A 14,686-nucleotide genomic window follows, 5' to 3' on the forward strand; every position below is an offset into this window, starting at 1 on the left:
GCTCGCTTCAAGAATGATGATTTGTAGTAGAATACTCGAAACCAAGCTTCTCCAATTCTAACAAATAGGATTTACTTGGTATTAACCTCAAATGAGGTGACTAATCTAAGGATTCACACAGTACACACCTCTACACTATGAAAATACTCCTTGGAAATAATCTGGAGGTGGAGAAGCCTCATACAAGCTGAAGAACAAAAATACAACTCGAAACAAGGAAATAAATGCAAATACAAATCGAAACATGACTTAGCACTTTGAACCTTGATTTGCTTGAGCTCTTTTTACTTTAGAATGCCTCTTGAAGGTAGAAAATGTAGCAGCACTTGTCTCCCCTAAATCTCAAGAACTGGCGTCGAAAGTTCTGATGAAACAGTGCATGAAAAAACCTTTTCTAGGGTTATCGTTGGCGTCTTAATAGATTAAGGAACTCCTTAATCAATTACCACGTCAGCAACCTACATAATGACTACTTTTATGAAGCTTAATCGAATCTATTAGGCCTTCCTAATCGATTAGGGAGCTTTCTATTCGTGCGAGAATTAGCCGTAAGCAATTAAGTCTCCCTACTTAATTGCTTACTGTAGCATCTATTTTTTACAGAAACAACCTTAATCGATTAGCCTAATCGATTAAGGATTATTGAATTGATTACCCTAATCAATTCACCTTCATTCTATTTCTCACAGAAACAGCTTTAATCGATTAAGAATTGTTGAATCGATTACTCTAATCGATTTAGCTTCATTTGGTTTCTTGCAACTTTAAGCTTAAGTGATTACCCTTTTATCTTAATCGCTTAACACATGTTGTAATCGATTAACCTAATCGATTACCAAACCATAACTTTCAAACCTAAGTCTAGGATTTCCTTCACCCAACATTCAGTCAACCGCGACCTATTGGACTTCTCATTGCCAAGCATCTGGTTAACCTTGACCTGTTGGGACTTTTCCACCAAGTGTCAGGTCAATCCTTTGACCCACTTGGAATTTTCTCCTCGTGCCAAGTGTCCAATCAATCTTGACCCACTTGGACTCACCATCTCATGCCAAGTGTCCGGTTAGCCTTGACCCACTTGGACTTTCAATCACCACGTGTCCAATCAACCTTTGACTCACCTAAATTTTCAACTAATTGGCTTCACTCACCATGACTTCCTTACTACCTAATTTCACTCACTAGGGTTTTTCACTTAGCTTCACCCAACAGGACTTTTCATCACCTAGCTTCACTCACTAGGATTTCTATCTGCCTAGCTTCACTTATTAGGACTTTTGGTAACCTAGCTTCACTCACTAGTATTTTCCATTTGCCTAGCTTCACTTACTAGGGTTTTTTTACCTGATTTTACTCACCAAGAATTTCATGTGCCTAACTTCACTCACTAGAATTTTTCACCTGGCTTCACTCATCAAAATTTTCCAACTGCCTAGCTTCACTCACTAGGATTTTTTACCTAGCTTCAGTCACCAGAATTTTTCATCTGTTTAGCTTCACTCATTAGGATTTTTAAACTGTCTGACTTCACTCACCAGGACTTTTACACCAAGTGTCTAATCAACAATGATCCACTTAGATTTTCTTCTTTTGCCAATCTTCTCGTTAGTCTTACCTTTGTCTAACCTTCAGTTAGGACTTCCCAGTCAAGTATCTAGTCAACCTTGATTTATTTGACTCTTCTTTACATTAAACTAGTCAAACCTTGACTAGAGGAGAATTACACCAACAATCTCTTCAATGGACAATTACACCAGCAATTTTTCATATATTGTCAAATATCAAAATTCAAACATCAAGACTCAAGCTTGAGCCAACTCAAGCTTAGTCAAACTAGTTAACTGATAACCATGATTTTGCTATATTATTTTGAATCATAATGCATATTTTTATTGGTCATTTCATAGCATTATCTCACATTTTATATTGTATTTCATAATTGCATATGATTTTGGACCTAATTGCAAATTAGCCTATTTTCATGGTATTTGATGCTAATATTTGTTTATTATTTTGTAGGCATCAAAAGGGTCATGGACCCGATCAGATTAGGCCACACTTGGGCTTAAATCTAGGGCTAAACGAAGTGATCAAGCCTTGAAGTATTTTAGACCGTCCATTGAAGATCAAGCAGATCTGAGCCATCCGTTAAAGATCCAGCTCATCCAACTTAATGAGGAGTAGATCTGGACCATAGATGAAGATCAGTACCTTTTGATCCAGATCTGAAATGATTTCCACCGTTGATCAAGCGCCGAGAATCCTCAGCCGTCCGATCAGAGAGGGAGTTGTTTAAATAGCGAGAAGCTACAGTGCAGAAGACGGGCTCGGTCGCGATTTTCTTCTACAGTGCTTCGTCTTCTTCGCAGCGACGGCTGAGTTCCCATTCCTCAAATCAGATCCGATTTCTTCTTCTTCTTCATCGACGACGACTTCCAGCGGCCGACGTTCACTTTCCGGCGTTCAGAGAGCGATCGAGGGAGGTTTCCAGATCGCAGTTGAATTTTGTTTCATCGCCGCAAACCCGATCGAGGGAGGTTCCAGATCTGCGTTGTTCGCTTCCACCAGAGCTTCAAGGGAGGTTTCCGGGAGCTACTGGCCCTTTTCCGATTTCCATACCACACCAAACCTGGGTCGATTTGGCCGGTTGATCTGGTTTGCAAATTCATAGAATTCTACTCTGTTTCTTCGGATTGTGAGGTTACTGTTGGTGCAACCTTAGGTCAAAGTTGACTTGGTTGACCAGACTCGAGTTGACTTGACTCGAGTTATGTTTTGATGTTTGACGATGTTTGACGAGAAGAGAGTTGTATTCTTGATGTTTGACAAGAATAGGTGTTTGGGAGATTGTAGGTGCAACCTTAGGTCAAGGTTGACCTGGTTGACCTGATTCGGGAAAAGTCCAAGCAGGGAGCTTGGCACGCGAAAAGTCCAAGTATGGAGACTTGGCACTGGAAAAGTCCAAGTACGGAGACTTGGCACGGGGAAAAGACCAAGCAGGTAGCTTGGCACGCGGAAAGTCCAAGTATGGAGACTTGGCACGGGGAAAGTCCAAACAGGGAGTTTGGCACGGGGAAAAGTCCTGGTGAGTGAAGCCAGGCAGTCGGAGAAGTCCTGGTGAGTGAAGCCAGGCAGTCGGGAAATCCTGGTGAGTGAAACCAGGTGAAAATCCTAGTGAGTGAAGCTAGGTGAAAGTGGAAGTCCTGGTGAGTGAAGCCAGGGAGAAAGTCCTAACTGGATGTTAGGCGGTGTGGAAAGTCCCGTGAGTGAAGCCGGGGAAAGTCCTAACTGGATGTTAGGCGGTTGGAAAGTCCCGTGAGTGAAGCCGAGCAAGGAGAAAGTCCTAACGGGATGTTAGGCGTGTGGAAATCACGTGAGTGAAGCGGTGAAAGTCCGGTGAGTGAAGCCGTGCAGGAAAATCCATGGATCAAGGATGATCGGACATCTGGTGTTGAGGAAAGTCCAAGTAGGTCAAAGGGATTGACCGGACACTTGGCGGGGAATTCTAGCAGGTCAAGGGAGTGACCAGATGCTAGGAATGAAGTACCAACAGGTCGAGGTTGACCGAATGTTGGTTTGGAAGGCTTGGGACTTGGTTTGGGCAAAAACCAAGTCACTAGTTATCTGATCGGTCTGGTGACCGATCAGTAACCGATCAGTGTGCTACTGATCGGTATCTGATCGGTTTGCAGACCGATCAGAAGGTGATCAGTAGCCGCGAGAAAGACGCCTGATCGGTCTGTGGACCGATCAGGAGCTTCCCTGATCGGTCGTGGCGACCGATCAGGAGACGATGTCGCGGAAGGAAGAGCTTCAAAGCCAAGAGTTGGGATCGGTCTGTGGACCGATCCAGCTGTGGCCTGATCGGTCCACAGACCGATCAGAGTACGCACAGAATGTTTCTGTGCACTGACTGATCGGTCTGGGGACCGATCAGCGCAGGGCCTGATCGGTCCACAGACCGATCAGGATTCTAGCCGTTGCGTTGCAACGGCTAGTTTCTTCGCTGTTTCTTCTTCGCAGGTATAAAGGAGACGAGGGCATCTTCTGTGCTATAGCTTCTTCCTCTTCTCTTCTGCTACAGAGCTGCTGTTCTGGTGCTTGAGCTTTGTTGAGCTCTTCTTCGCAAGCTTCGCGTGAGCTTCTTCCTTCGGCTGGGACTCCGACTGAGCTGCTGCTGTGGTTGGCGTCTGAGAAGCTGTTGCTTCTTCAACAGTCGACAAGAAGGCAAGGGTTGTTTACATTTGCTGTGTATTTACTTCTTGCTTCTCTTGTATTTGTACTCCTTATCTTGCTGTTGCAAGAAGTAGTTGTGGCGAGGTTTCTCCACCCATAAGGAGCTCATATTTAGCCGGTTCTCCGGGGACTCATTCACCGACGGATTGGTAGGCTTCGTCCACCTTACGGACACGCCGAGGAGTAGGAGTTCATCTCCGAACCTCGTTACATCGGTTTGTTTTTTCTTCTCCTTAGTTTCTTCCTTGTATTTCCGCTGCGACTAACCCTAACTGTAGGAAGAACGCGAGAATTTGGGGCGGCTATTCACACCCCCCTCTCTAGCCGAGTACGAACGATCCCAACAGTTACCAGCTAGATGTGAGCTTTGAGGGAGGTTTCCAAGAGCTGTGATCAGTCCCTGGTAATAGTTGGAAGCTCGGGATTTGGTTGTTGAATGCTTAAGGGGTTCCGAGAGCATTTCTGTTATTTCACAGCAGAGAGGAGAATGTTTGAAGCTCGGTTGGGTTTGTGGAATGCTAGGGTTTTGTTTCTTTTTCTTTATCTTTGAATCATGCTTGAACCTGCTCAGATCTAATGATCTGATAATTTTCTTTGCAATTTAGTTTTATTTGAATTCTCCTTCCTGTAATTTTCTGTTGCAATTCTGATTTTGTTTGATATCTGCAATCAAAACCCAGATTTAGTTACTAACTTAGCTCTGCAATCTATTTCCTATTTTTCATTCCTTATTTCAGTTTAACCCAGCTAATGCTTAGTTACTAACAAGTGTTTAGTTAGTGTTTTGTATTTAATCTTTTTAGTTACTAATTTGGATTTCTTTTATTAGCGTTGATTTGATTTTTGATCTTAGTGACTGTGAACTTGTTTAGATGCTGAATGGATCACGTGATGATCTTCATTATTTTTCTTTGTATAACTTTGCTGATTGTGGGAATGACATAAAGATTTGGATTGAACATTTGAGTTTAATTGTCAAGTTGGATTCTAGTTGTTCATTGAAGCTTCTGTTGATTGTTTACCTTGCTTCATTGATGCATTGAGTTTAAATTTAATTGCAGTTAAATTGACATTGAATTCTCCTTGATGGTGTAAGAGCATAAGTTGAATCGAATTCTAGAATCAACACACATTTACACACTAGTTACCCTTAGAAAAATACGACTTGAGACTCCTTACTATACGTGATTACTTTAATTACAATGAATTCCAATCTTAATTAATTTGATGCGCCTTGTGACATAAAAAAGGTCGACACCATTAACCTCCAATATTTATTGTTTCAAAAGATAATTTTTCTGGATCATCAAATGCACAAAGCACTCAATTGAGGTTCAATATCAAGGAGCGGTAACATCATCCTATATCTACTTACGCTCAACTAAAAGGAACAAACATTATTAATCAATAAAAGCATGGGTAACTTCAACCATATAGAAAAAGCCAAAGAGCATCGTTTTAAATTGGATACCCCTTATTTAGTGACTATTTTCATATGATCTAATAGTATTTTTACAATACTTATATGTTAAAAAGAAAATTATTTTCATTACGAGTTTGACAGAAATAAATCAAATAGTATGCTGACAAATAATGTGGTCATGTTATTTCACAAATTCTAATACACAAGCTAACATTATGGATCACCATATGATAAAGTTTCAGCATCTCTACTTAATTTATTACCTTCACTTATTTCTATTAATTTGAATAAAACTTTTCTGAATTGGATAGTTTGAGATAATATTACTTTGACTATTTTAATATAGCTTTCCCATCTTGTAGTTTATAATAATTTTAAGAAAAATATTTCATCTTTTTGTTGAATTAGAGAACATGGTGTGCATACATTGACATGCTTTAAAAAAATGATTTTGCTATCGTACAAGAATTTGTCATGTCACAAACAACTAAGTTAAGAGAATAACAACCACATGACATGTAAAATGGTCTAGGATTAATGTTAAGCAATCTCATTTGCACACCTTGATTTTTGTCTTTCATATTAAATTCATTATTATAACCTTTCCCTCTCACATTATCAATATCAAGTTCTAAAGATTGTAAAACAACTTACAATTTATTGAAAAGACCTAAATTAGTTGTATCTTCTACATTTACAAATTCTAAGAAGTGCTCTTTTATTTTAATTGGAGTCTCTGAATCATCTACACATTTTAATATGAGAGTCATTTGACCTTTGTGACTTGCATCCGGTATATAATCAAGAATTACAAATATTTTGCCTCTTTTACTTTTTAAATTATTATATTCTTGACTTTGGAGGCTAGAATAGATATTAATTTATTTTAAATTTTATGACTAAAATAATGATAATGAATCTTTTTATTTTAATGAGTCAAAAATGCTCTTGTATTATTAATCAAAATATGCAATCATATCAAGTAGATCCAAAAATTACTATTACCATCTTCATAAATTTTGTCATGTGTACCACGAAATGACTATTTTTAGCATAATTTGTTTCCAATGTTTTGTGTCCTTTTTAATTTATTTTTGTATTTCCTTATCAATTGTCAATGTTTTCTTTAATCTCATTTGTAGTTTACAAAAGCTCGATGTTCAATACTATTTTTATGTTATTTAAGTTTGTCACATAAATGGTTCTAGTCATTATCTCCTCTTGCTAAATTACTTTTTGTATATATTTCTTTAAACAACTTATAACAAATACAAAATACTTTATCCAACTCCTTCGAATTACACTAACCATTTTTTATCACAAGTCTCACCATTTGGTAACATTTGAACATAGTAAGTATGAGAAAAGTGTTGAGATTATTTATCTAAAGGAAACTTGAGAATATCTTCTATTTTAGGACATCTTTCCACGAGTAAATCTTTCATTTTTATATCGAGATTATCTTAGATTCTTAGATCAAATATGTTCAAATCATATGTAGGTGTCAAACATTAATATTCGTTTGTACGCTCATCATCCCAACAATTATCAATATCTTTAGTTTTATCAATTTAAATTTCATCCAAATCATTAAAATCTATATTTTCTTAGTTCTCATTTTCTACAAATTTTTCATTCTCATCACTTTTATTTCTCACTAATTTTTCATTTTCATCATTCTTGTTTTCAACAAAATCTTCATTTACATTTGACTCATTAGTTAAAATCTGACCTAAACATTCCGTTTGTTATGTGATTCTTTACTAAAATATTTATTCAATAAACCTTTTAAGCTTTAGGTTATTTCTTCTTCTTTCTTTTTTTGTCTTTTTTAATATCAAGAGAGTTGTTTATGATGATAAATAATTATGAACAATAGCAATAAACAAAAAATAATAAAACCTGATATGGAGAATTTTTCTTCAATTCAAAATTCACTTAAATAAGAAGTTACACAGTCACATTAATATCCTACAAAGTTATTAAAAAATACAACAATTCAATTGTTAAGGAGTTAAGACTTTATTCGTGCAATTAAAAACACAAGTACATCCAAATTGAGCTTGATTAAACATTAGTACTAATTAGCAGAACATTCTTCTTGTGTTCGTTCTAGCTAGCTCTTTCGCCTGTCTTTTTCAGTAAGGCAAAAGAATGCAAAGTGAAATATGAAGAAAAGAATTAGTCTCATCTATCTAGTATCCTTAGATACTTAAGCCAATTTATGCAAAAAGTCATAAACAAAACATGATTAACAAGAAAATAAAAACACATAAGTGTTTACTGGCAAAAGAGCTTCGTTGTGGCAAAGGAGGGCAGAGCACAACAGAGAAAATCAATAGGGGAAGAGAGAGTCAGAGAGTGCTCGTCTCACCGATGGAGGACGCCTTTGAGAGAGAACTCGTAGTCGTTGCGACAAGAGAGGGCTTCGAGTCTTCGACTAGGAGAATTGTGAGAACGAGTTGGCAAGAGAGCTAGGGCTTTGGCGAGGAAAAGCCTAGGCAGGAGCCCTGACCCAAGGCATGCAACATTTAATCCCTGCCTTAATAAATCTATAATTCAAACCAATTAGGCACTCGTGGAACTAGGCTTTTGTACTCATTGTGGCAAAAAGACGAATATGTTCACCCCTAACGCCCCCGCTAACCCGTCCCAAGACCAACACGGAGGAGGTAAATCACAGGCGGCTACTATGCTACTCATGGATTTACATCAGAGTGCATACCATCATCAAAAGTAAAAGACTTGATATTAATCAAATATTGTAGCAAATGTACTTCAAGATTCTCGATCAGCTTCCTGAACCCACAAAATTCTTCATTCAAAATTCAAGATTCAGAAGATGAGGAAGCAAAATTTGGATAATTGTAATCCTGTATTACTAAACTTGAGCTGAATCTCGATCAGCCTCTTGAACCAAATCTTCAGTATTGGCTGATTGATTCTCTTCTTTTGTAAAGTTTGTCTCTGTTCCGTTAACAAGAGGGTGTTGCTTCTCCATCATCCCCGATAATGCTAGCTTTGGAGACCACTCGAGGACATCATCGATAATGTTGTAAACCTTCTTCTGGTATCTAAAGAGAATTAACAGGAGAAATGATAAATAGAAAAAGATCCATGTCGAGTAAAAAATGAAGAGGGATAGCAACAAATGATACATAAAATTTCTTTACATTTGAGAAGTTACCTAGCTCTAGCAGCCTCGTTGGGAGCATGATGCCGAAGCAAAACCACAATCAACGCAGTCCCAATGGCAAATGTAACCCTTGATGTCCATTTTGGGGGCTCTTCTTCATCCTTCTTTGGCCAAAATCGGATTAGCTCTCTAAATGTTGTTTCCTCAGCATTTATATTGGGGAAAAACCAGATGCGCTTTCCCAAAATAATGTATAGAATGCCAAAGATAGCTCCTCGAACTGCCAGACAAAAATGAATTCATAACTTGTATTTTTTTCAGTCGATAGAATAAATTATGAATATTGTAACCAAATATTCAAGTGCATAGGCATGCGTTGCTTTGAGTAAGAAAGAAATCAATCTCAAACAATTCCAATGTGCTACGTCCTAATTAATTCTCTCTTTATTGTTCTAAATTTTCATCATGGTGTAGAAGTCATAATCATAGAAAATTAACCTTGAGTGATGTATTTCTACTATTTCTTCAAATATTTTTAGATCCTTGAAGAACTCCCTTGACCTATTATTAGAGTCACTAGTGCATTAAGACAATGCTCTTGTTGATTTTCTTGATTTCATTTGTTCATTTGTCACTATATTCAGCATCTTCTAGGACCCTATAATCTGTCCTTAATCAAACAGTCTAGTTTGACAACCAATTCTTGAAAACCAAACAAGACAGTTTCTGGTCATCACCAAATACAATCCTAAAAGCAATCTTAACACTATCAAATAAATACATGGATCGGTGCATGACATGCATCTCAGTTTCCTGAAGAAAAGATGGTAAATTAAATTCAGAAACAAAAGAATCAAATAATGAATACTCTGCCATTAAAGAACTTACTAAGCAGCAGTGTAACCAAGAACAACAAAGCTCCAGCACAGGCGTATAGAACAACAATCTTGCATTGGTAAGGGTATACAGGAAATAGGCACACCGCTAGTGCAACAAGTGGCCAAAGAAACGAAAGAATTGTTTGCCACAGGGTCCGCCTTTTCATGAAAGTCCATGCAAAAAAACCATCATTTTCAGAGAATACTTGTTCCTGCATATAAAGAACGAAGATAAATATCAGTATGACACGGTCACCTTGTTCCTTTCCACTCCATAAAAAGAAAAAAACATTAGTCTTTTAATAAGGTATAATTCTGGAGAAAGACATTTGTATTCTTGGTTTCAAGTGTACGGAAAAGAAATTCTTCCCAGGAAAAGATTACATCTAGGAAATTATGCTTTAAATGTATGCCTAACTGACGAGCTATCATAAACTGAAAGGGAAGGAAAAAACTAAGCATGAACAATCACATATAATATCCATTCACAACATAGAATATTCCTCAAAAAAACTTGGTGTGGACATCTATGAACTTGGTCATAAACTAGAGTATTCATGATTTCAACTTGGTCACTATCACCCAGTAGAAAATGAATTAACTTGTAGTATCCCAATGTATCTTATTTGTCATCGGTGAAATAAATTACACTATTAATGACCCTTGCAAAAATAAAAGAATGGTTTTCAGTTAACTATTCAAGGAGGCTGAACAAATACTTATTTATGAGTTAGATTACAATGAAATAATATTTCAGATTTAAGATAAGATCTCCTGAAATTGTATATGCCAGGCTGAAAATAGACTTATTTTCCCCTCAGACCAAGCCTACATTTTCCATCAATGCCACACAAATAATGAATTTTAACTATAATTTATATATTAAAATTATTATAGAACTTTCAACTGTTCACATATTGTTCCGTACAAGGAAAACATAAACTGTGTAAGATTCTTTTGTGCGGGTTTAAAATTGTTAAAGATCATGAAGGATCTATTTAAACATAGTTTGAATCTAATAATTGCTGTACTTATTCTTAAATTTAAGGACGGCACGATTAGTTGGAATACACTGCATGTTGATGTGTAGTTTTTGAACTGTGAAAATAATTTCATCATTAGATGCAAGGTTCAAAATATAATTCCACGTTGACATTTAAGTATCTGGTCAAACAGTAAAATTTCAGTAGTATACTATGATGGCACTCAATATGCATTAAAGTGTATCAAGATGAACTTAAACAGAGGTTACTCTCTCAATCTCCTAAAGTATAATAATAATTAGATAGTCAATTGAATTAAAATTTTACCATACCATATTGTATCAATATTCAACAAACTTTGCATGTGGAAAAAGACACCAAGATGTATCTAGATGGACATGATAAAGTCTGTCAAAATGAATTTAAACAAATTTTATTCCTTTAATTTTCGTCCACCTAGACTGCCATCACTACACCTAAACATTAATCGAGATATCATTATTCGAGTATATTTGAATTCATCTAGACACACTTTGATACATGCAAAGAGTTGATACAAGCCAATGCACCCTGACATGGGTGGTATGAGTAGCCCAAGAGAGATTAACTATGTCGACCAATATTAGATTTTAGTATTTAGTATTCAGTATTTACTAGAATGGTAAATTTTGATCAATCATGCTACCTAGAACATACAAAAATTTCAAAACATGATTAGATGGACTACTTTAGAATTAGTATTTCTGTGAAGTGCAAAATCTGCATGTTAAAAACTTATGACATTTGTTTCATTCAACTATAAACTTTTACCATAGATTTCCAATTAATGCATCAACTAGAATATTGATTTATATGCAATAGTGGTAGAAAATGTGCCCTCTTTGTCATGATTGGTTTCTCAACTATATAAGCTACTAACTAGGTGCTTTTTTAAAACCATGCTCATATCTTTCGGAGTTAAAATAGAAATCAAGATGCTTAAAAAAATCAAATACAATGAAACAAACTTACAGAATGAATCTCAAGATGAGCAGGCCATGAGGACAACTTTTTCTTCCCAGGCCTAACCGTTTTAAGCACACGATCACATCTCACCAAAAGGTTTTTGATTAATAGTGTATTTATGATATCTGCTACTTCTAGATCCTTATCATAAGCAAGAATTTCCTTGACCTCTGGATAATTTCTCAAAAAGACTGTAAAGTCTTTGCCTCTAAAGTACTCAACTCTTGTTTCTTGCATGATGGCCCATCTTGATTCCAACTTTTTATTGTCTCTAACCTTTTCAGCAAACAGCTGGAAAACATCTTTACCCGGAGTATTCTTCTGCAGAAATCATGGTATTAAAAAATGAAGTGTAATACAAACTCATATGGTAGTTTTTGATAGAAAACCTTCTATTTTTGTTGATCAATAACATCAAAACATACATGTTAAGTAGATCCAAGTGTATGAAAACTGTTTGACAAAACAGAAGAATTATCTTCCAAATTGACAGGATATATAAGTAACTCTTCCATCCAATCGTAAGTCTGAAAAAAAATCTAACACATTATTATTCCAAAGGTCAACTCTCTTAAGCTACAGAGTGGAATACAGTGGTTGTATCTCAGAGATTCAAGCAGTTCAAATATAGTACACTAAAGATCCATAATAACAGATGTAGTTTGTCCATATATATAGGTAGTAATTTAAAGAGAGTGGTATCAAATAAAAAGTACAAAAACATTGTGACCTTAACAGATTTGTAGAAGAAAAACGCTTTTGATACAACTTCATGATAGATTGTTAACTACATCATTATATGGTTTATGATATATAGATAAAGCTTAGTCGATATGAATTGAATGAATGATCCATGTTCCTTTTGGGAATCTGGGTCAAGCTATTAGGTAGAAATTTGGCTCGGCTCAGCATGTTACTTATGAAGCATATTCTGTGGATATACGTACAATAATAGTCAAAGGATTTCTACACAAAAATGCTTTGGCTGCTTGTATAATTAAAATAGAGAGTAGAAACGCGGGCATTTGTAGGGTACGAGCACCAGCAACATGGTCTTGAGCTGATAACATTTCCTTTTGTTGGATATGGTTCTTCATGTCCTTTGCGAGGCAAGGAAAATAATGAACTGCTGCGCCCGATTTGTACAGTTCATTTCATTGTATACATAAAGCTGACCTTATCTTTAGCAATATAGAATTGCAATTTCTGATTAAACAAAAAGAACATGACAGTTAATAACCATAAACATTTTTAAAAAAAGGGAAAATGTTAAATATTGGACGAACTGACGGCTTATCTTACAAGAAATTCGCGCAGAGGAAGAACAAAAACCCTACTTTTATTCCATTTCCATCCAAAAATAGATCAAATAAATGAATTTAAAAATAAAATTTAACTTCCACAAAGTCGAATAGCAATGAACATGTTAAGGGATTATACAGGGAAAAGAAGGAAATTTAATGGAGGGAGGGAGAAGGAAACACAGAGAGAGAGAACCTTGAACGCGGTGTCGGTCGGATCTCTCCCCCCATTCTGCGGGGCTCGCCGAACCCTCCTCTTCTCCGTCCCGGATTTTGTCATCGCAATCTCTCAGATCCGCGTGGATCATTAAAGCCGAGCAAGATCCAGATGCACACCGGGGATTTCGTCTGTGGGAAGCAACAATCCGATCCGATCCGATGGCGCGTCGTCGCGCACAGTGCTGCTCGAAATTAAGAAACGTGCTCCTCCGTAAGCGAGGGGCGAAGGACGGGGCGGTTGCTCGTTCGCGAGGCTCACCACACCTTTCCCTTCTTGGAATAAGCACGGGGCTCGATCGACGGCTTCGAACCGGGAATCGACTGTGGACGTTCAGCATCGCGCCGCCGTCCATATCCGACATCTTCGAATCTTGATCCAACCCAACGCACCGCACCGCACCGGCTTCGCCAAGTCAACTCAAGTTCATTTGGTTTCAAAATATTTTTACGATCATTTCATAGATTTCTAAAAAAAACGATCATGTTTTTTATTGGGAGGGGGAATTACCAAAGGCATAAGTAAGTAACTCGTGTATTTGATTCAAGTCATCATGTATAATTTTGATTATGTGATTACCAGATAATCACATAATCAAGGTTATGGGAAATAAAATATAACCAAATGTTGTTTGGTTCAACCTAGGTAATACAATAAAAACTTGTTTGTTTGAAGGTTTTAATGGATACCCTAATTTAATATTTATCATATTACCCTCAGTCACAAAACCAACTATACATAATAATAATAATATTATTATTATTGTTATTATTTGTTTATTTATTTTTTAATATTTTTTTTATTTTTCTTTTTCTTGTATATTTTTTTTGCTTTTTATGTGTTTTTATATTTTTTAATGTTTTATATTTTTTATATTTATATATATATTTTTACATTTTTTTAATTTTATTTTTTATTTATTTATTTGATTTTTAAATTTTTTTATTTTTTAAATTTTTTTATTTTTTAAATTTTAAAACTTTTTTTAAAAAATATTTTTTTATTTTTTAAAAAAAAATTATTTTTTTTTATTTTAAAAATTTTTATTTTTTATTTTTAAAATTTATATTTTTTATTTTTTTTTATTTTTTTTAAAAAATAAATTTTTAAATTTAAAAAATTTTAAAACATTTTTTTATTTTTTGACATTTTTTTATATTTTTTTACATTTTTTCTCTTTTTTTCATGTTTTTTCTTATCGGAGGGTATTTTTGGTAAAAAAAAATTCATTAACCCCGGAATCAAGAAAAACCTTAGTTTTCTGAGGTTTTCCGATTCTGGGCTGCATGACCCTTTTGCTGACGTGTCGGGTATGGAACATTACTCGGAAATCATCGAATACCTAAACCAAACAAGGTTTTTGTTGATAACCTTGGATGGATAACCAAGATTATCAAGAATAACCCCGAACCAAACGCATCCTAAGAGATTTTACAATCACGTAGTTTTCGTGTTCTACCCCTTATGTCAACCTTAAGCTTCAATTCCTGCTTTCGAAATATTAAAG

At 35.8% G+C, this 14,686-nt stretch overlaps 1 protein-coding gene across 3 annotated transcripts; it reads right to left on the bottom strand.

Moving 5' to 3' along the window:
- Positions 1-8,386: 8,386 nt before the first annotated feature.
- Positions 8,387-13,485, bottom strand: LOC122036347. Of its 3 annotated transcripts, XM_042595660.1 has the most exons (6): positions 12,964-13,105; positions 12,704-12,867; positions 11,668-11,982; positions 9,684-9,885; positions 8,847-9,075; positions 8,387-8,733 (listed from the first exon to the last, which is right to left on the bottom strand). In XM_042595660.1, exons 2-6 carry the CDS (start codon positions 12,710-12,712, stop codon positions 8,541-8,543), a joined length of 948 nt encoding a protein of 315 aa, XP_042451594.1. In that variant the 5' UTR covers positions 12,713-12,867; positions 12,964-13,105; the 3' UTR covers positions 8,387-8,540. The 3 variants fall into 3 exon arrangements, with proteins under 3 accessions (XP_042451594.1, XP_042451580.1, XP_042451587.1); XM_042595646.1 differs by lacking the exons at positions 12,704-12,867; positions 12,964-13,105 and adding an exon at positions 13,159-13,485; XM_042595653.1 differs by having other exon boundaries at positions 12,704-13,108.
- Positions 13,486-14,686: the final 1,201 nt, after the last annotated feature.

The sequence above is a fragment of the Zingiber officinale genome, chromosome 1A, assembly GCF_018446385.1.
Source record: "Zingiber officinale cultivar Zhangliang chromosome 1A, Zo_v1.1, whole genome shotgun sequence".
Classification (NCBI taxonomy): domain Eukaryota; kingdom Viridiplantae; phylum Streptophyta; class Magnoliopsida; order Zingiberales; family Zingiberaceae; genus Zingiber; species Zingiber officinale.

Bases quoted from the DNA above. Each gene is read 5' to 3' on its own strand.
- LOC122036347 (XM_042595646.1), bottom strand. From the start codon at position 13,242: ATGACAAAATCCGGGACGGAGAAGAGGAGGGTTCGGCGAGCCCCGCAG. The intron at 9,076-9,683 runs GTAAGTTCTTTA...TTTGTCTGGCAG, and splicing joins CTTGGTTACACTGCTGCTTA to TTCGAGGAGCTATCTTTGGC. The intron at 8,734-8,846 runs GTAACTTCTCAA...AATTCTCTTTAG, and splicing joins AACGAGGCTGCTAGAGCTAG to ATACCAGAAGAAGGTTTACA.